Here is a 19,756-nt window from a genome sequence, read left to right on the forward strand (position 1 = left end):
GATGTGGAGGCTTGTCATTGAATAGCTCGTTATCTGGTAGGAGGAGGACTGGCGGGGCTCGCTGACCGGCGGGCGGGGGGCGGGACCGGCGGGGCTCGCTGACTGGCGGGCAGGGGGCGGGACTGGCGGGGCTCGCTGACTTGCGGGACTGGCGGGGCTCGCTGACGGGGGGGCGGGACTGGCAAGGCTCGCTGACCGGCGGGCGGGGGGCGGGACTGGCGGGGCTCGCTGACCGGCGGGCAGGGGGCGGGACTGGCGGGTGCGGGGCGGGACTGGCGGGGCTCGCTGACCGGCGGGCAGGGGGTGGGACTGGCGGGTGCGGGGCGGGACTGGCGGGGCTCGCTGACTGGCGGGTGCGGGGCGGACTGGCGGGGCTCGCTGACCGGCGGGCAGGGGGTGGGACTGGCGGGTGCGGGGCGGGACTGACGGGGCTCGCTGACTGGCGGGTGCGGGGCGGACTGGCGGGGCTCGCTGACTGGCGGGTGCGGGGCGGGACTGGCGGGGCTCGCTGACCGGCGGGCAGGGGGTGGGACTGGCGGGTGCGGGGCGGGACTGGCGGGGCTCGCTGACTGGCGGGTGCGGGGCGGACTGGCGGGGCTCGCTGACCGGCGGGCGGGGGGCGGGACTGGCGGGTGCGGGGCGGACTGGCGGGGCTCGCTGACCGGCGGGCGGGGGGCGGGACTGGCGGGGCTCGCTGACCGGCGGGTGCGGGGCGGGACTGGCGGGGCTCGCTGACCGGCGGGCAGGGGGCGGGACTGGCGGGTGCGGGGCGGGACTGGCGGGGCTCGCTGACCGGCGGGCAGGGGGTGGGACTGGCGGGTGCGGGGCGGGACTGGCGGGGCTCGCTGACTGGCGGGCGGGGGGCGGGACTGGCGGGTGCGGGGCGGACGGGCGGGCGGGACTGGCGGGGCTCGCTGTCGGGCGGGGGCCAGGGAGAGTACTGGTAGGGCTCACTTTTCTAATATCTGCTCTCCAAGTCCATATACAGCACCCATTGCTGTGGGGTGGAGCAGTGATACCTGGGCCAAGGTGGGGAAATGGTGCTGGTGAACAAGGAGCGGGTAGATGGGTTCCCCAGGGACCTGGAGTGCAGCAAGAGGGAGGGAAATGGGCCAGACTAGAGGGTCTGATGGTGGAGGGTCATGGGCAGAGGGGCACCCATTCCCTGTCTGCATTAGAGAAATTTGCACTGGATTAAGCTGGGTTGGTGTGAGCCTGCTTTACGTCAGCGTAGTGCTTCCTCATTCGGGGCTTACACCAATGCAGTTACCATGACAGTGACTCAAATTCAGCCTAGATGGGATTTGAAGGGTTTAAAAATGTCAAATGTGCATACAGCAAAACTACTGGGGGAGTGGGGTTTGAGGCAGTGAGACGGGCTGGGGCAGCTGCTGTAGTTGTGAAGCTAGTGAAATGCTGTGCAGAGATGGCAGGTAGTAGTCAGGGGCCGAGTGGGAGCAGAGCAGGCTTGGAGAATCGGAAAGAGAAGCAATAGCGATCGCCTCATTAAAATCACAATTGTAAAAAACAAAACCAGCATCCAGGGTCTTATTACTGCAACCCTTGCCCTCCCTTCCCTCCTCATTAAGTGAAAGCAACAAACGTTGCGTCTACCCCCAGTCCTGCAGGTACCTGTGCAGCTTTATGACTGTTGGGAGCAGCTCCATTGTAGGGAATGGGGCTGCTCATTTTAAGTAAAGGCACCCTGGTGTAAGCAAACCTTACTGAATTAAATTCGCAGTCCCCTCTTTGAATGGTCAGGCTCACAGGGGGGAAACTGAGGCACACAGTGCAATGCCTTGGTCAAGGTCACACAGCCTGTCAATAGCAGAGGCTGGAGTAAAACCCCACCTGACACCCAGGTCTGTGAAGCAGCCACAGCCCTCTCCTGGGAATATGCAATGAGACACTCACTCTTCTTTTCAGGAAGTGGAGTGGGTGGAAAAGGAGGAATTTGCTTCCAGTTATTTTGCTGCCTGATCTTGCTGAAAAATCTCCTGCTAATTTCAGTGGGGGCTGAATTTGTGAGCCTGGGATTAAATTATTTTTTTGCTTCCTCTCTACTAGGAACCTGTCGGTAATTTCAACCCTCTTGTAGCCAGCAGTGGATTGACTGAAACCTTCACCAATGAGATCAGCAGCTGCTTGAGCTCACCAGTGAGTGGAAACTAGAGGCCGAGCTCTTTTCTCTTGCCAGTTTGAGACTTCTACAGTTAGAGGTGCATTTGGGAGCTGCGGGGAAGCTGGTGCACTGGCAGATGGCTGCACTACTCAGCACTGGCAGCTGGTTGCATTTGGTGCTCTCTCTCTGCGCCTGGCCTTTTGTTGATGGTGAGTACTGGCCTCTCGGGGGCTGGAGGGTGCCCCAGTGCTTGCATTGGGTCGGCACCTTTTCCAGTAAGCTTGCAAAGCCGGACTGTGCTGACCTGACAAGAAAGCGTTTAAAATGCACATTGAGCTGCCTGTTCAAAGTCTTGTGCTCTGATGCGGCAGCTGGCCTTGTGCTCAGATACTCTGTTGGTCTTAAATAAAGGCATGGGGAGGGGGTTAAAAAAAATCTTCTTGAGTGCTTCCCTTTGGGGTGAATTTGTGATTATTATTTATTCTTTGTATTCTCCTCGCTCTGCTTTATTTGCTGTCGTGGAGACCTGCCAAACCTGTCAGGTTTTTAGTCTATTTATAAATTCCCATTTTCACTTCTATATTCTGCAAAGCAGTGGCAATCCGGCTCAGGAGGATCTCTCGGCACATGACCCAGGGTTTCTGAGTGCCTTGTGCTTTTAACTTTTTTCCCCTGTGTCTTGGCTTTGAAAGCAGTGAGTGAGCCAAAGAAAAATATAATGCAACATCCTCTTGCCCTGGGATGTGATCCCTCCAGGTCACAGCTGAGGTGGAAGAATCTTGCACTGCCGCTGCCTTTGTTTGGGGGCTAGAGGGAAGAGTTTTGTCCATTAGAGCATCGTTAATCAGCCCCAAAACTCATGCAAAGAGATTTGGAAAGGAAGATGGAGGGAATGCAGGATTGAGGGGCAGCCAGCAGGTAAATAAGGGGAGACTACAGCAGTTAAAAAATTGAGAAAGCAAAGGAGAAGATCCCAGCGGGGCGATTGCTCCGCTGGATTCTAGAAACGACTTTTGTTCAGTTTGGAGGCGCTTTAAAAAGGACTGGCAGCCTGTTTTTATGTCACACTGTGGAGGAGTCTTGTGATGGGTCCAGAGCTGCTCACACAAGTTCATTTTCTGGCTGCGGCTGGGGGATTTGCTTAGTGTTGCTTGGTTCACGGTAGGTTAGCAGAAGTGCTGCTGCAGGATGTCAGGATGCTCTCAACAGTGCAGAGGGTTAGGGCTCCAGCTGGACAGGTGCTGAACACTGACCGCTCCTGTTGATGTAGGCAAGAGCTGTGGGTGCTCAGCACCTCTCAGGATAAGGCCCTTATTTGTCATTCACCCTTGTACCTTCCCATCCCGTCCTCTAAATACTGTAGTAATTAACAACTCCCACTGACAAGGCACTTTATATCCAAGGATCTCGGAGCGCTTTAAGCCTCATGGTGCCCTTGAGAGGCAGGTTAATAAGGATCATTTCCCAGATTGTACAGATGGGGAAACTGAGGCACAGAACAATGAAGCGACGTGCCCGAGGACTCGCAGCCAGTTAGTGGCAGAGCCAGGAATAGAACCCACATCCCCAGGCTCCCCTGCTCCAGCCGCTAGACACCTCCCCCCTAACTGACACTGTAACCATCAAGAGGTGTCTGTGGTTGCGAGGGAAGGGGTTTTTCCATAGTGCTAGCATCAGTGCATCCACGTGGATCAGTCTTTTGGGCTGCTAGAGCAGTTTGACCCTTTGGGGCTTCTGTCAATGTCTTTTTTCATTCACTTCAGCCTCTCACAAAGAGATCACAACCAAGCCCAGGTGTGGTGGGCTAAAGCTGTCCTCTCCTTTTAATTTAGATGGTGAATTGGATTGCTAGAGCATATTCTATGCCTCATCTGCATTAACTGCACCTCCCAACTCCCTTGTGCCATGGTCAAGTGTTATTCCCATTTACTATTGGAGGGGAAACTGAGGCAGAGAAAGGGTAAGGGCAATGTGTTTGAAAAGTGACTGGTGATTTTTGGGCACCCAACTTGACACATCTCCAGGGTCCTGATGTCCACTGGTGCTAAGCACCAGCAGCTCCATTGACTTCATCTGGAGCTGTGGGTGCTCAAGGAACTTGGGAAATCAGGCCCAAGGTGCCTCAAACTGCAAAAATTGGGGGTACCCAGAGGTCAGTGGATGTTGGTGAAAATGCTGGTCTAAGTGAGCCTCCCAGGGTCACACAGGGTGTCGGTGCAACAGAACCCACGTGTCCTGCTGCCCATGCTTCTGCTGTAACTGCTAGCCAGCACTCCCTTCCCAAGATGTAAAAGAGCCAAACTGAGTCTTCAAAGCCTCTTTCAGGAAATGCTGATTCAAACTACAGGTGAAGGGGCCATCTCAGTGGGAGACCATCACCCCTGCCCTGGCTCAGTTGGAGCAGAGAAAAAGAGGACACACCTGTAAGAGGCTCTCAGGAGATCCAGCATAACTCTGACAGCTTCTGTGCCATAGCAAATTCAGCATTAAGCTTTCCACCCACTGCTTGTCAATGGGTCCCTAATTGCTTCCGTGGGAAATAAGTGGCTCCAGAATTAGTCACGGAGGCAGGACATTTGGAGCTCTTAATTAAAGCACTTCTATGGCAGCGCCTTGGGATTCAGCTAACAATCATTGCGCATCTGCTGTGCCCGGAATGCAGCTGTGTTAAGCCTGCTGGAGTTTTGCGGACCATTTTGTCAGGTGGCATGTGTTGGGCACTGAAAAAGGGACCTCATCGCGCCAGGATTGGGAGCACTTTGTCCTGACTGGCCAGGTAGCCATTCCCCAACCCTCTCACTAGGGGTACTGTTACAAAGCCTGTTTGTTTGGAGGCGACGTAATACACATGGGACATTTGCAGGAGCAGAATTGGCACCGAGCATTGTTCCAGAGAATGGCATCAATAGATCTTTTCATGATCCTGAATGCAATCATAGCTTCTGTGGGGCAGCCTTTGCCGGGGTATGGCATTGAGGTGGCTTAAGAAAATTATGGAGAAGGGGTTGGAAAAAGGGCCCATGATGTATTTTCACAAGCACAGGGGTGTACGTGCAGGTGTCCTGGCCAAATTACACCAGGAGTCATTTCAATTCTGCCTCCCTGAAACATCCCTTGTAATTTCAGTGGAATGCCATATTCTTGGCTTCCTGCTCTAAACGGTTATGCAGCATTGCTGTGCGCTGTTGAACAGCTCCCTCCGCACACACACACACCAGAACTGGCTGCATCAGAGTGGCAGGTGAATTGTGCCTTGTATATCCAGCCGCTATTAGATGAAAGGTGCTGTATAGATGAAATGTTATATAACCTGTTGCTTCTCTCACCCCCATTGAGAAGAGCTATTTTCACAGCAGCGTGATTGTGAATTTAGTTTTAAATATCACCAAGGAATTTCCCAAGAGCTTTTCCATTTTCCCCCCTTGTCTATTTTTTGTCTTTTTAAATACGCAGGGTTACGCATCCATGAATATTTGTATTTCCAAGTGCTGAGTCCCGGAGATATCCGCTACATCTTCACTGCTACTCCGGCCAAAGATTTTGGAGGCGTGTTTGTAAGTATGAGGATCAGATATGTATTAGACCTTTCATTTCTAGATTTTCTCAACAGCAACTAGTGGATTTGAAACCTGATCTTCATGTGGTCGTTTCTTACATTTGTTGCCCCTTAGAAACAGCTGGCCAGATTCTGAGTTCAGTTACATCAGTGTCAATTATTGAAACTGGTGGTGTTGCTCTGATTTACACTCCTGTAAGAGAGCTCTGAGTCTGGCCCGATGTGTGCAGATTGAACTTTGGAATTTGCCAAGGAATTCTGACGAAGCTACTCCAAAATCTCTGTGATCCACTTACCTTCCCTTGGGAACACTGCAGTTCCTGCTCAATCTGGGACATGCAAAACAAATGAGTTCCTATGTTAACATGGTCCGAAAAGCAGATCCAAGTGTAAGAAAAATGCTGGAACTGCTTAAGAAGTTATTTCTGCGAGATAGATTGGGGTGTGGGTGGCCAGGAATCTATCCAGCCTTGTGCAGTTCAGTCTCTGTGTGATTTTGCCTGGGAGAGATTTGGGAGGGTATCAGTGCTATGCTGTGTGAGCTGCTCTCCCTGTCTGCCTAATCTTGTGTGAGATGCCTGGCCCGTAACTGATTGGCTAAGTGCCACAATTATAAATTGTTGTTATACAAACTGCAGAGACATCTGTGCAAGCAATTTGCATTTCTGAAATCCCTCATAGATGCAGATTACCTATTACAAATCTCCAACAAGCAATTACCAGTGCTACCTATGTACTAGTTAGTAGTAACACATTTTAGCCTCAAAGTGTCTTGCAAATGTTAACTGTATAACCATCACAACACCACTGCAAGGTAGGTAGATATTTTTAATCCCCATTTTACAGACTGGGGAAACTGAGGCAGACAACTTAAGTGATTTGCCGAAGACCACACAGCAGGACAGTGTTAGAGGCAGGATTAAATTTCAGGAGTTCGTGGCTCCTAGGCCAATGCTCAGTCCATGAGATCACAAGTTTCTAGCTCCGAGTCCTGTGTTTAGACCCTACCTCTGAGCTTCTAGGCCCAGATCCTGAAAGCTATTTAGGCTCCTAACTTCCATTTAAATCAATGAGCATTAGGAGCGTAATTACTTTTGAAGATCTGGACCCTAGATTCTCTTTATACTAAAACAAAGGGATACTGCCATATGTTGCCATTTCTCCACCATCAACAGGGCGTCCAGCGTGGCATGGTAGAGAATGCCTCTTGTGGGATTCGGCTGAGATAAGGCCGAGGGCTTCATTCACCATTGCCCTGCACCTGGTGTGGTGCCAAGCGTGTGAGATGCTGCCGTGCTCATCTTGTCGCCGCTTTGCACAGGGCCATAGAGAATCAGGTCCAAAAGAAAGTAAGCCAGCATAGAGCAAGGATGGGCAGCTGGCAGAGTGACCCAAGCAGCCTCTGAGGGGCCGCACTGTACACGACTCCGATGGACTGACAAGCCGGCAGTGCCTGTCCACTCTGCAAACTGTGATTCAGTGACCTGCACAAACGGGACCTTGGCCCTGTAATAAAAAAAAGGAGGCGAGGGGGGATGAGTTCAGTAAGAAACATGTGAACAGACCTGCCTGAAGCTGCAGGCTGGGCAAATCCAGCAAGAGGCATTTCTCTACCATGCACAGCATCTGGGACAGCCCTCACAGGCCAGGGAGATCAAAGACAGGGAGCTACATTATCTGGTTATGGACACGTACACCGTGAACACCAGTTCACGGTGAGACACTCACGTCCAATCCTGGATCCCTAAGAACAACTGCAGGAAGGAGCTGCCTTAGACAGGACCTCCCTGTAATTCCCTGCCTGGTCTCCCACAGGACTGATGGAACTGTGAGCCTCCCACACTGGCCTGAACCACACGCAGCAAGGAGAGGGAGTGCCATCCAGGGCTTAGAGCCCAGAACTGCAAGTCAAGAGACCTAAGTACTATTCCCTGCTCTGCCACGGACTCACTGTGTGTCTCTGGGCGTGTGATGGAACTGCTCTGTGCCTCAGTTTCCCCATCTGTAAAATGAGGGTAATAAGCATTGCCTACCTGCCATGGTTGTGGGGGTTGAGGAATAGTTGGCAGAAAGGTGCTATAGCAAGGAAGAGGAAAGAGGAAGTACTAGCCAATACATTGTACTCAAACTCCTCTGATAGCTCCATCAGGTTTTGCAGGGTTTAATATTAGACCCTTAGGTGCTATAGACCTGCAAAGTATATAGGAGTCTAGCAATAACAAGGCTAGATCTGACTGTCTTTGTAGTTTTCTTCGGTTTAGTTAGGGGCAGGAGGGTGAGAACTGTTGTATGAAGCTGGCCTTAACCAGAACAAAGAAAGCCTGTTGCTGCAGACCCCAGAATAGATCTAAGTTAGCAAACCTAGCCGCTCCCCCTGCCCTTACTCCCAGTCTGCTTCTTTCCTTTCCTCTCCGAGAACACAAGATATGAGCAGATACACCTGGTCCCGGCAGACCCTCCGGAGGCATGCGGGGAGCTAAACAATGGAGTCTTCATCCAAGATCAGATCGCCCTGGTGGAGCGTGGGTAGGTTTGATGACAGATCTGTTTTACCGATGGAGGGGGGGAGCTATTTATAGTGTGATTCTAGAACAGTGGCGTGCAGGGAGTGGGCGGGTTGGTTTTTTTCCACCACCGAGATCGGGCAGAATGAAATCTGGCACGTCGCAGAGCACCTGCCTTGGGAACGGTCCCGAGGAGATTTTGGCTCCTGTTCATTTTTATCATAGTCCTCTGACAGCAGAGGCTCCTCTGCCTGGAGAATATTACTGAGGTAGCTGTACTGCTGGCATTATTGCTGCGTAGCTATGCCAGTAAAAAGCTCCTCGTGGGGACAGTCTTCTCCTGGGATGGTGAGTCCACCTGGGGAGCTGTGTATGCTGGTCGTTTTTTCCTTGTAGACAAAACCTGAAACGTGATTAGTCTCCCGTCCCCTGTTACTTTCTAGTCTGACAAAACTGACTCCATCGTCAGCTTTCCCCTCTGCCGTATGTCTGTACAGAGAGGTCCCGGAAGGAAGGCAGCTACTGCTGTTTAATATAAAGGAAACAGGCCAGTCATGTACCCCTTCCCCAGGGAATCCTCTGACAGCTCTGAGGTTCATCTTGGGCAGTGTTTGGGGCATCACCCCTTCTCATGAGACATTTAGGGGGCTGTGGAATGGGCCCAGGTGAGCCTCCCAGCCCCACAGACGTGGGGGCGGGTCTGCTGAGAAGGAAACCTCCCAGCTCAATCGGAGCTGGAGACGTCTGGCATGGGACTGCTGTCGCTTACTCAGTAGCAGACGCTGAGGGGACTAATGTAGCTTCAGGAATTGTTAATGCCCTCCTGGATTTCCTCGAGGAAACTGAGCAGGGAACAATGCTGCCCCCCAACTCCACTCCTCCCGGGCCCTGCTGCCAAGGTCCTGCCTCCTCGCGGTGGGCCCAGTGCTGCAAGGCATCACACTGGGGGAATTCAGCCCCACAGCGGCCCCTCTGCTCATGCAGAATCTTAGCTCCGGCATTCTGAGAGCAGCTATGTGATCCAGGAGCCTGGAGAGGCCCTACTCACTGAGACCATTTTCCTAAAGCATCCAGCTTTCCCCTGGCGATTGGGGCTTGGTTAGAGGAGGCTGAAGCCTCCTGGCTAATAACCACAGAACAGGTACAGCATGGGCACTGCCAGGGCCAGCCAGCTCTACCCTGCCCACCACCAGTTCCGAGTTGCAGGGATGCATTCCCAGGCAGAGAAGGGAAGGACCCGTTCGGTCTTGGCCTCGCTGCTGAGACTTTGGGGGTCTGTCTACACTGCAGCCGGGCAGCTAGCAGCAGCTGCTGCAGCGTGTCTGCTGTTTCTAGCTGGTTAGCTCACTCGAAGCCAGCTCGGCATGCCCACGCGTGCTGCAGTCACACCTCCGATGGTGTGTAGGTGGACCGTGCAAAGGCGTTGATTATGCTGGATCAGCGGTTTTTGCGACAAGAGCACCTGCTCTGTGGGAGTGAGACCACCTGCTCCCTGCCCGCCGGTCAGCAAGCAGCTATCTCCCAGGCACTGTTAGCAAAGGAGTCTGTGCTCCCAAGCAGAAGCCAGAACGGCTGTGCCAGTGGAGGATTGCCGGGCAAGTGTCAGTGTTAGGACAACGTCTCAGACAGGCCGGCGATCACAGCTGGTGCTGGGTGAAGGGGGCCAATACAAGCCAGCACAGTCGCTCACTTGCTCTTGGGGTGGCGTGTTACCCTACAAGCACTGGAGAGTGTAGCTGAGGTGCACTGAAGACCGAGAAAGTAAAAGAAGAGAATTAGGGGAGATGCTTTCATAGATCCCAAGTGCAGAAGGGACTGTAGTCTGTCCCTCTGCATAACACAGGCCAGAGACCTGCCCCACATGAATTCCTAGGGCAGAGCTTTTAGACAAACAGCCGAATTCGATTTAAAACCAGCCAGTGATGGTGAATCCACCCTGACCCTTGGTAAGTTGTTCCAATGGTTAACTGCTACATTTGCTGAGACAGTAATATTAATGAGGCCCGTCCGAGCACAGGCCTGGGAGCCAGGTGCTGCAGAATCCTAAACCCAGCTCTGACACAGATTCCTTCTGCATCCTGGGGCAAATCACTGCACCGCCCTGCCTCAGTTTCCTCACCTGCTCCCTCACTGATGTTTCCAGGGTGTCGGGATAATGTTGGTGAAGCAAAGATAGAGAAGTGCCTATTATTATGAACAATAAAAATCCTATGGTTAAAATGGGCCATTCGCTTCCTATTCCCCCACTCAGACATAAGTGTGGCCCTTTTCACCCTTCACTTTTGCGGGCGGCGATTGTATGAAGCACACGAAGCGTGTCAGCTGGGAAGGGGTGATGTCTTTGAAGGGGGAGACATAGGCATTGCGCTGTGCAGACAGCTGGCCGAGCGGGTCTCTGAGACACAGTGTTATGTTCTGCCGCAGGGGTTGTTCCTTCTTGTCGAAGACGCGCGTCGTCCAGGAGCACGGCGGGAGGGCGGTGATTATCGCTGATAACGCGTACGACAACGACAGCTTCTATGTTGAAATGATCCAGGACAGCACAAGGCTGACGGCGGACATTCCTGCTCTCTTCCTCCTGGGCAGGGATGGGTAGGTGCCTTTCCCCAACATGCACACAAACCTGTATCTTCACAGATTGTGCCCTCCGTTGTACCCATGCAGCCCCATTGAAGTCAGTCTGGTTGTGTGGATGAAATGAAGGATCGCACTGGCACCTTTGTTTCCGCCACCTCAGATGTTCTCCAGATCTTTAATGTCCATGGGCTTTGGCCAGCCATGGAGAGGGAAGTGCTCCCTTTATCGGCAGCATGTTGACGTAGAATAAATGATAAAGCTAGCACTTACAGCAGAGATCATAAACTGCAGGCCATAGCCTGTGTCTCTGCAGGGCTGGCCCAGTGCTGATGAGCCACCGTGGCCCTCCATTCAGCCATCCCTGTTCATCCAACAAGCAAGAGGCATCTGCAATCACACGTGGCTGTCTGGCTTGATTCTTAAGCATGGAAATTGTTTAGGCAGCTTATGTGCAGCGCTCAGTCTCCTGGCAAGTTGCCAGGGCAGCCGTCTGTCAGAAAGTTCCAGCTTCCCCTGTTGAAGGCCAGACTCTACAAGGTGCTGAGTATCCCATGGGAAGGGCTAAGTGACTTCACTTCCCTCCGAGGTCAGTGGGAGCTAAGGGTGCTCAGCACCTCCCAGAATCAGGCCCTGTCAGTGAGACCCTTAGTGGAGTCAGTTGTATTTGTTCTGTGGGGTTGAGTTGGTCTTGACCTTGCACTCTTGGTTGGCTCCAGCACGCGTCTAAGGACTAAGCGCCTCTTTCCCGATTCACTCCGTCAAGATGCGTGTGTGTGTGTGTCTAGGTACATGATCCGACGCTCCTTGGAACAGCACGGACTCCCCTGGGCCATCATCTCCATCCCCGTCAACGTTACCAGCATCCCAGCCTATGAAACGATGCAGCCTCCATGGACCTTCTGGTAGTGGGGAGAGAAAGGGAAGGTCTTGGAGCCTTCTGGATGGATTTGTTGAAGCGATTGGCCTTGAAGAACAGCCCCTGCCTTCCCCAAAACTCCACAATCCAAACTCACTGGGTGATTCCCACTGGAATTATTGTGTTGCAGCTGGTAGCCAGCTAAACTCCGACATCATCATATCATTCACCGTCACTGCCGGATGACTTCCTTAGTAACTATTTCCTGGCAGGGAGGCAGACGTCCCAGAGTCCGAGAGGCCAGAGCGTGCTACAGAAGCATTTTGAGGAGCTGTCAGATAGCATTACATTGCAAACAATGTCAGGTGTGCACGGCCAATCTCAAGCGAAATGGTAACGTGTGGATAAAGCGTAAAGAGGGGAAAGAGCAATGCACAGGGGATCATCCTGGGCTAATAGGACCTGCCAGGTTGGCCAGAGGTTTATATTTTGTAGCTGAGTGGAGCCAGAAGTGTAAACTCAGGCAAGACGAGGGTGCCTGGAGGAGAGAGGAAGTGGCTCTGTGTGGGTTTGTCTTTCAGAGATGGGGCTCAGAAGAGAGAGATCCCTCCCATTGAAATCAATGGGAGTTAGGCACCTAAATCTCTGGGAGGATCTGGGCTCGGACTCCGTCACGTCAAAGGGAACGAGGTTGCTGGAGCCTGAGGCTGGGCTGGAGACAGCCCATAACCACAAGCGGATACAGGAACATAAAGGTCCAAATCAACTGCATGGGCCAGATTCACCTCTAGCCTAAGCCAGCACAACCCCACTGGCTTCACCAGTGCACGAGCCTGACACGTTCCCTGGCAACTGCAAGGTGACAGGAGCCTCTAATACCTTATACTGTTCAAGGGCCTGATCCTGTTCCCTTCACTTCAGTCAGGTCCCAAGTCCATTGACTCAGAGCGGCTTTGGATCTGGCCCTCGGACCATGATTCCCAGTGGAGGCAGGAGCGCAGCGGTTTAATGCGAGGTGGGCGAAACTAGCCCTGGATTTGGAATGCTTTGTGGGGGGCCAGAGCAGGGTGGGGCTGGCCAGGGCAGGAGGGTCGTAAAGTTCCCAGCTGGATTCAGATCTTGACCCCTTTTACGCCCCTAATGCTGAGGTTGTTCCGAGCCAGGGTCTCAGCTCAGGCCCAGCTCTGCTTCTGACCCTTGGGAAGCTTTAACACGCGGCTGTTCTGAGTTAAGGCTTGGCCAGATTCTAGGGGCTTGGGGCCGTACGCTAGAGGGCGCGGGGTCAGGGAGCCCAAAGGCTGCCTGGCTGATGGGGGGCAGTGCTGGGTGTAGGACCAATCTAGACCAGTGTGGCTTTGCCCCTGGCTGGACCCCCTACGCCTTCCCCCAGCTAGCTCTGCCTCAGACACGAGGCCAGCAAGGGGGGAAGGGAGCAGAGAGGAATGAGCAGAGAGCTCAGTGCATGGAGGCTGTTTGGAGCGGGTTGGGGAGGATGTGGGCTGCTGGGGATGAGGAGAAGGAAAGAGCTATAATTAGCAACGGGGAGGATGGTGGAGGCCCTTGGGAATGGAGGAGGGAGATGGGGCAGCCTTAACCCTCCCCCCCGGCCCTGGAACCCAGTGTACATGTGACACTCCCATGGATCGGAGCCTTGTTATTGTCTCTTGAATGCTGCAGTCAGGATTCATTCGTGGCCACCTGATTTGAAGCCCGGCCTTCTGCAAGATCCTGTAGCCCAGAGGCTGTTGCAGCAGAGGGAGCCCAGATCACTGGCATGTTCCAGGGTTGATGCACTGGGAAAGTCCCCATCAGACAGCAGGTTCCACTGACCAAGGACACACTCAGGCCCAGTGCTGCTTGCCCTGCACTCCTCTTAGCTGAAGGTGGCTGAATGGCACTAGGGCTGCGTGGGTCTTGGCCCGGTTCAGCCTGGCTGCAGCTTTCAGTTCCTCCGTCGCTGTCACCCAAGCAGGGAGCGTGTGAACTGCAGCCCCGCTCCCTGCTAACTTGTTCCTTCTATGCTGCTGCCGGTGCTGGGCAGGCAGATCCCACTAGATCATGCCCCCTCCAGCTCCCAGGACCTGTCTGACACCACAGGTGCCAGCTGGCGTTTGCCTTCATGCTGTCGGGCTATATTCGTTTGTAACATGAACCTCTTCTTTAATCTCTCTAATAAAGCCTGAAGCTCTCAGCCGTCTGGTTTCTTGACCTCCCATGAGTAGGTGTATAGAGATTTATAACCGAGATTTATAATTGAGGTACGTTTGGAGCTGTGAGGACGCAAGGCTCCGTGCTTAGGTCGTTCCAGATTTGCGCGACAGGGCTGGGGAAGGAATGGCTGCTGCTGAGATATATTTCTTACGGGGAGTGCTGCATTTGTAGGGTCCTTACCTATTCCAGGGGTGGCTTTGCTCCGAGCCCAGAGGACCACGTGGTCAGGAGAACAACCGTCCTCCCTGCCCTGCTTGCCCCAGCACTGAGGCTTTAGGTGCCGGCAGAGAAGGTGAAGGAGCCACGGGTACGTCTAAGTTTACTGTCTCTTTGCTGTTAGCACATTGATTTGCTTTCGCACACCCTTCACCACGAGAGTCACAGAGTTGTGTGCAACTTTCCACCACCAGGGTGTGATGTCAGGGCTGGATTGGCAGGAATGAAGGCCAGGCAGGGCTGGGTCACAGCGGCAGTAGTGTGTCCTTCACCCAGCCCTCAGCCCCACCCCTCTCTGGGATAAGGGGAGGACGTGTCTGTTCCACAGCTGCGGATAAGAACCGTGATGTGGTCAGCTGGCCACTTGGAACTGGACTAAGATAATCAATTGCTTTCACAAAGCCCACCAACCATCAGATGGCAACTTCCAGTCCCTACTAGCCTGGGCTTGCTTTAAACTAGACCATCCCTGACAGGTGTCTCTCTAACCTGTTCTTACCTAAATCACCCCTGCTGCAGATAAAGCTGATTACTTCCTGCCCTAGCATCACTAGGGCCCTAACAAATTCATGGCCGTGAAAAACGCATCACAGCCCGTGAAATCTGGTCTCCCCCGTGAAATCTGGCTATGGTAGGGGGGTCGCTGTATTGCCACCCTTACTCCTAGGCTGCCTTTAGGCTGGGTGGCTGCTGGCTGGGTGGCCAGCTCTGAAGGCAGCGCTGCCACTCGCACCAGGGCAGAACTAAGGAGGGCAATACCACGACTCCCCTATAATAGCCTTGCGACCCTTCCCTTTTGGATCAGGACCCCCACAGTTCCAACACTGTGACATTTCAGATTTTAAAATCTGAAACTATGAAATTTAAGAGTTTTTAAAGCCTCTGACCGTATTTACCAAACCACTCCAAAACGTGGAGAACAAGTGATCACCATCCATGTTTAATTCAAAGAAACAGGCCCAGCCCCGGGTCTTACCACTATCATTTTATTGAGGTCACCGAAGGGCACGATGCCACAGGGACGGCAGTGGGACGGGTGACAAGGACCAGGTGCAGCGCTTTATTGGCTGATATCGTTGGAGAGGGAGGATGTGCCCATCTCGGCTTCGCAAGTTCCCCTAGATCTTACCACCAAAAGGACAGACTGAAACAGACAGAAGAAACAGCTCCACAAAGTTCAAGTGCTGTGGGAAGCTTGCAGAGTCCAAATCAGCGGTGGGTATCGTGGTTTGATTTATTTTCATTCAGGTGGATACCAGCTCTCTCTTATCATGCATTATGTACAGACAGACACCATCCCAACTGACTGAAAAGCTCTACTGACTTCAGTCTCACACCTGCATCAGTGTGAACACAGTGATTACAGAAGGTGGGGTGTGCAGTAGCCCCTCTCTATGGGGTAGGGTTGCCAACTCTCCCAGTTTCGCTGGGGGTCTCCCGGAATCGGGCTCTATCTCCTGGCGGCTACTAAAACCAAACTGGCAGATTTCAGGCCACTAAAAGTCCGGCAGCACAGCAGGGCCAAGGCAGGCTCCTTGCCTGCCCTGGCCCCGCGCCACTCCTGGAAGCGGCCAGCACGTCCCTGCGGTCCTGGGGGGTGGGAGGGGCAGGGCGTCTCCATGCACCGCCCCCACCCCCAAAGCTCCCATTGACTGGGAATGGCAGCCAATGGGAGCTGTGGGGGTGGTGCCTGCGGGCGGGGGCAATGCACAGCACCTCCTGCCTGCCACAGGGACGTACCAGCCGCAGCGCAGGGCCGGGGCAGGCAAGGAGCCTGCCTTAGCTCCACTGTGCTGCTAACTGGAAGCAGCCGAAGCCCTCACCCCCTGCTGCACCCCAAACCCCTGCCCCAGCCCTGAGCCCCCTCCTGCATCCAAACTCCCTCCCAGAGCCTGCACCCCTGCCCCAGCCCTGAGCCCCCTCCTGTACCCAAACTCCCTCCCAGAGCCCGCACCCTCTCCTGCACTCCAACCCCCTGCCTCAGCCCTGAGCCCCCTCCTGCATCCAAACTCCCTCCCAGAGCTTGCATCCTGAGCCCCCTCCTGTACCCAAACTCCCTGCCTCAGCCCTGAGCCGCCTCCTGCATCCAAACTCCCTCCCAGAGCCTGCACCCCCTCCTGCACCTCAATCCCCTGCCCGGAGCCCCCTTCTGCATCCAAATTCCCTCCCAAAGCCTGCACCCTTCACCCATTCCCACAGCCCAACCTCCTGCCCCAGCACAGAGCCCCCTCCCACACTTTGAACCCCTCATTTCTGGCCCCACCCCAGAGTCCACACACACACCCCCGCCAGAGCCCTCACCCCCTCCTTCACCCCAACCCCCTGCCTCAGCCCGGTGAATGAGAGTGGGGGAGAGTGAGCAATGGAGGGAGGGGGGATGGAGTGAGCGGGGCGGGGCCTCAGGGCAGGGGCAGGGCAAGGCTGTTTGGGTTTGTGTGATTAGACGATTGGCAACCCTACTCTGGAGACATGTCTGGCTACACTCCACGGGGGAGGACGTCCCAAGCCCTGAACCAGGAACCTGCGAGGAGGGGAGCTGATGAGGCTCAGCTACCCAAGGCCGTTTGTGACCGCGGGGAAGCTGTGCAGAGCATGGATGTGACGGGGTATGGTGAGGTGTAGGAGACCGGAATGGCACTAGAATTCTGCTTTGCCGTGAATCAAACAATGCAGAAAATAAAAGCCAGGTGGCCAAGCTGCGGAGCTGGGCGCAGATTGCGGATGACCTCGGCAAGGGCAGCCCAGCCTGGCCCACCCGCTTTTCTGTTTCAAAAGGATTAGTGGCAGCTTCCATCAAAAGGCAACTACTGTTAAACAGGGCCGCTTTGCACCCCACGCTACGGCGGTTTGCTAGGGCTCATCCAGCGAGGCACCAAAACCTCCCGCGCCAAATACTCCCCGTTTTGCAAGTGGACCCAACCCAACCCCAGGCTCGACATTCAGGCTGTTTGGGAATCTGGATCCACAGTTTGTAGCACGCACCGATCTCTGCTTATGTGAGAATATACCGATCAAATGGCTTTGCCTACCTCTCCTGAAACAAGACTGCCTCTCGCCCATGTCCCAAAAGGAACGTCGGGCTGTTGGTTACAAGCACAACAGTAAGAGGAGGTGGGCCTGCTTCCCAACTCTCTCTGAACCTAACCCTAAGCTACCGTCGGAGGGAGATGGATGTTGACAACTTTAAAACTCAAGGTTGGCCAACAAAATATCCAAGGCAGGGCTAGCCGCAGTGCTCTGGTTCTTCAGGACACCGGCCTGTAAAGCAGTGCCACAGGCCCTCTATTCAGGCAGGGTGTATACATTCAAAAGAGGAGGGATTATTTAGAGCTGAAGCATTGCACAGGAAACCCACACGCAAGGGAATTGTGCCCAGGCATGAGAACCAAGAAGTGAAACTGACCAATATAGTGACACCGCTCAAGCTGGCCTGCAAAAAGAAAGCCGTATAAATGGAGACAAGGCTTGGGTGGTGGTGGTTGTTAAATCTCCCGTTTTAGGTTTTGGTTTTTTTAAACACCTCATTCGTCACAGATAGGGCTTTCCTGCAATATCATTGTCATCTGGATAGTGTTGTCACTGTAATTCACATCTAGCCTGATCACTTTGGTTAGCAGGTCTTTGCTCAACCACAATTCCTTGCTCTCAAATGTAACATTTTTCTTCTACAGGTGGGACCTTGTTTGAGATCCTTGCACCATGTGGGTTTTTGGAAGACTGCTTTGCTCAAGCAATGTTCCGGAGCCATTGTAGGCCACGGTTTAACAGTCGGTCTACTCCATACCAGCGTCCTCCCTTCATTCACTGCAGTTCTATCATCACGGGCATTAGCACCACGTCAAATAAACATATTGCTGTATTGTTTCAAGCAAGACCAAAAATCAAAGTACAACTTCTTGTGCAGCAAGGGCTTAAGAAGGTGAAAACAAATTCTGATCTCAGCGACACCAGTGTGAATTTGGAGTAACTCCGAGGAAATCAGTGAAGCTATTCCAGATTTACACCAGTGTAGGATTTGGCCTGTGATCTGCAGGCACCAAGTTTCTAGGTCAGTCTCCCAGCTCCAGGCCCGCAGAATGTAAAAGCCCTCAAAATGTGCTGTTACAAGGCTAAGATAGGTTCAACAGTCGTATTTCAAAGCTAACGACCCTGTCAAATTCCCAGTGAAACTCAACAGGAAGATGCCCTGCTTACGTCAAGTGGGCCCTAAGACAGTCAACACAGACAGGTTTAAGGAGCGTGGTGGTCCATTGTTTTCCAGTCACAGAGCCCGGGCTCCCCCCCTCCAAGAGAAGTCCTCCGGAAAGTGGGAAAAATGAGTCTTCATAGAGGGACACAGCAGCACCCAGGGCTAGGCAACATACCAGAGCCACACAGCTCCTGCCTCATCGGCAACAGAGAAGACTGCATCTCTCTTACCCTTTAATGGGTGGGGGGGACTGACGAGACAACAACTCCCAGCACGCCATGCTTCATCTTGATCAGAACGGCTAAGCCCCACCAGCTGCAGGAGGACTGGGGGAGGTGGTGGAAGAAACGAGGCCAGGAATTGTATCCCACTTCTGGAAAGGGGAAAGACTGTGGCTTGGCACTGAGTTTGTAGAGGGTTAACTACAGAAGTTAATTATTAAAATTGTTCATGTTAAAATTGGCTGTTCAGTTCAGTGCTTTAACCAGCCTAATTAGTGTTTTCATTAACTGCCCTCTCACTGATGGGGGAGTGGGGTACGAGATCAGGATTTGGGGTGCCCCCGCTCCTGGCCCCGTTACTGGAGTGAGGAGATGGGGTGCGGAAAGTGGCTCTAAAGAGCAGGTGATCACAGCTGGCGGGTGACCTTCCTCCCATTCCAGCCTCATTATTCATGGGGAGATCAGAAGTGGACAGCGAGCGGCCTCTCAGTTTGGTCCCCAGGCAGCCCAGAGTCGGTGCGTACCCTGCAGGCCGCAAGCAATTACATTGTGCTGTAAGCCGACCCTTCATCCAGCCACCGTGACAGAGCAGAAAGGCAAACCACAATGTCACGGACCTTGGAGACGGCTGCCAGGAAGAGCACAATGGCCCTGCACCCTTTGTAGGTACGCTGCCTGTCTCGTAGAAGGCGGAGATATTTCTAAGCGGCTCAGTCTCTATTGCAGGGCAGGTCCTGCCCTCACAGGGGAACGGACTCCCGCATCGACTGGCATCTTCCCATCTCCGGCTCTGGTACTAGGCGGCCTGAATTCTCATCTGGATCCTTCGCCGTCCCCCCTGAGAGCTCCACACTGCTCTGATAGGGTTTGATCTGAGAGGGGCTGAGCACTCGCAACACCCACTGGCCTGGAGAGGAGCTGTGGGCGCTGGGCACCGCTCAGACCCAGGCAGACGGTCCCTTGGGGAGCTTACGCTAGTGGGTGTAGAAGGAGCTGCCAGCTCCCTGCGGACTCAGCCTCCAGAGCCTGGCTGAAGGTCACGTGATACCCCAGGGCCCAGCCCTGCAGCCTTTGCACCCCTTGGAGGTCAGTGGGATAATACACACAAGGGAAGCCTGAGGATGGATCCCTCCAACCACCCCCCAGACACAATAGAGTCGACTGTTTCTCCCTTCGCGCTCCAGGGCTGGGCTTGGCAAATCCACCTGGGGTGGGACCAGCCCCCCCTTCCTGGTCCTTTGCAGAAGAACCGGGGCCCAGGTTTTTAGAGGTATTTAGCCGTTGCTGCACTCAGCATTCCAATG

General features: G+C 53.8%; 1 protein-coding gene across 6 annotated transcripts; it reads left to right on the plus strand.

The window, feature by feature from the left end:
- Window positions 1-1,104: 1,104 nt before the first annotated feature.
- PRADC1 (protease associated domain containing 1) lies at window positions 1,105-18,604 on the plus strand. Of its 6 annotated transcripts, none has more exons than XR_012639390.1 (8): window positions 1,105-2,331; window positions 5,576-5,676; window positions 8,095-8,204; window positions 10,607-10,774; window positions 11,545-12,630; window positions 13,998-14,133; window positions 15,037-15,257; window positions 17,714-18,591. XR_012639390.1 is itself a non-coding variant. In XM_074951951.1 (5 exons), the coding sequence occupies exons 1-5, from the start codon at window positions 2,259-2,261 to the stop codon at window positions 11,663-11,665; spliced, it is 573 nt and encodes a 190-aa protein (XP_074808052.1). In that variant the 5' UTR covers window positions 1,105-2,258; the 3' UTR covers window positions 11,666-13,937. The 6 variants fall into 6 exon arrangements, 1 of the variants encoding a protein (XP_074808052.1); XR_012639391.1 differs by having other exon boundaries at window positions 14,016-14,133; XR_012639389.1 differs by having other exon boundaries at window positions 13,998-15,257; window positions 17,714-18,603.
- Window positions 18,605-19,756: the final 1,152 nt, after the last annotated feature.

This window comes from Natator depressus, chromosome 4 (genome assembly GCF_965152275.1).
Source record: "Natator depressus isolate rNatDep1 chromosome 4, rNatDep2.hap1, whole genome shotgun sequence".
Taxonomy (NCBI): Eukaryota; Metazoa; Chordata; order Testudines; family Cheloniidae; genus Natator; species Natator depressus.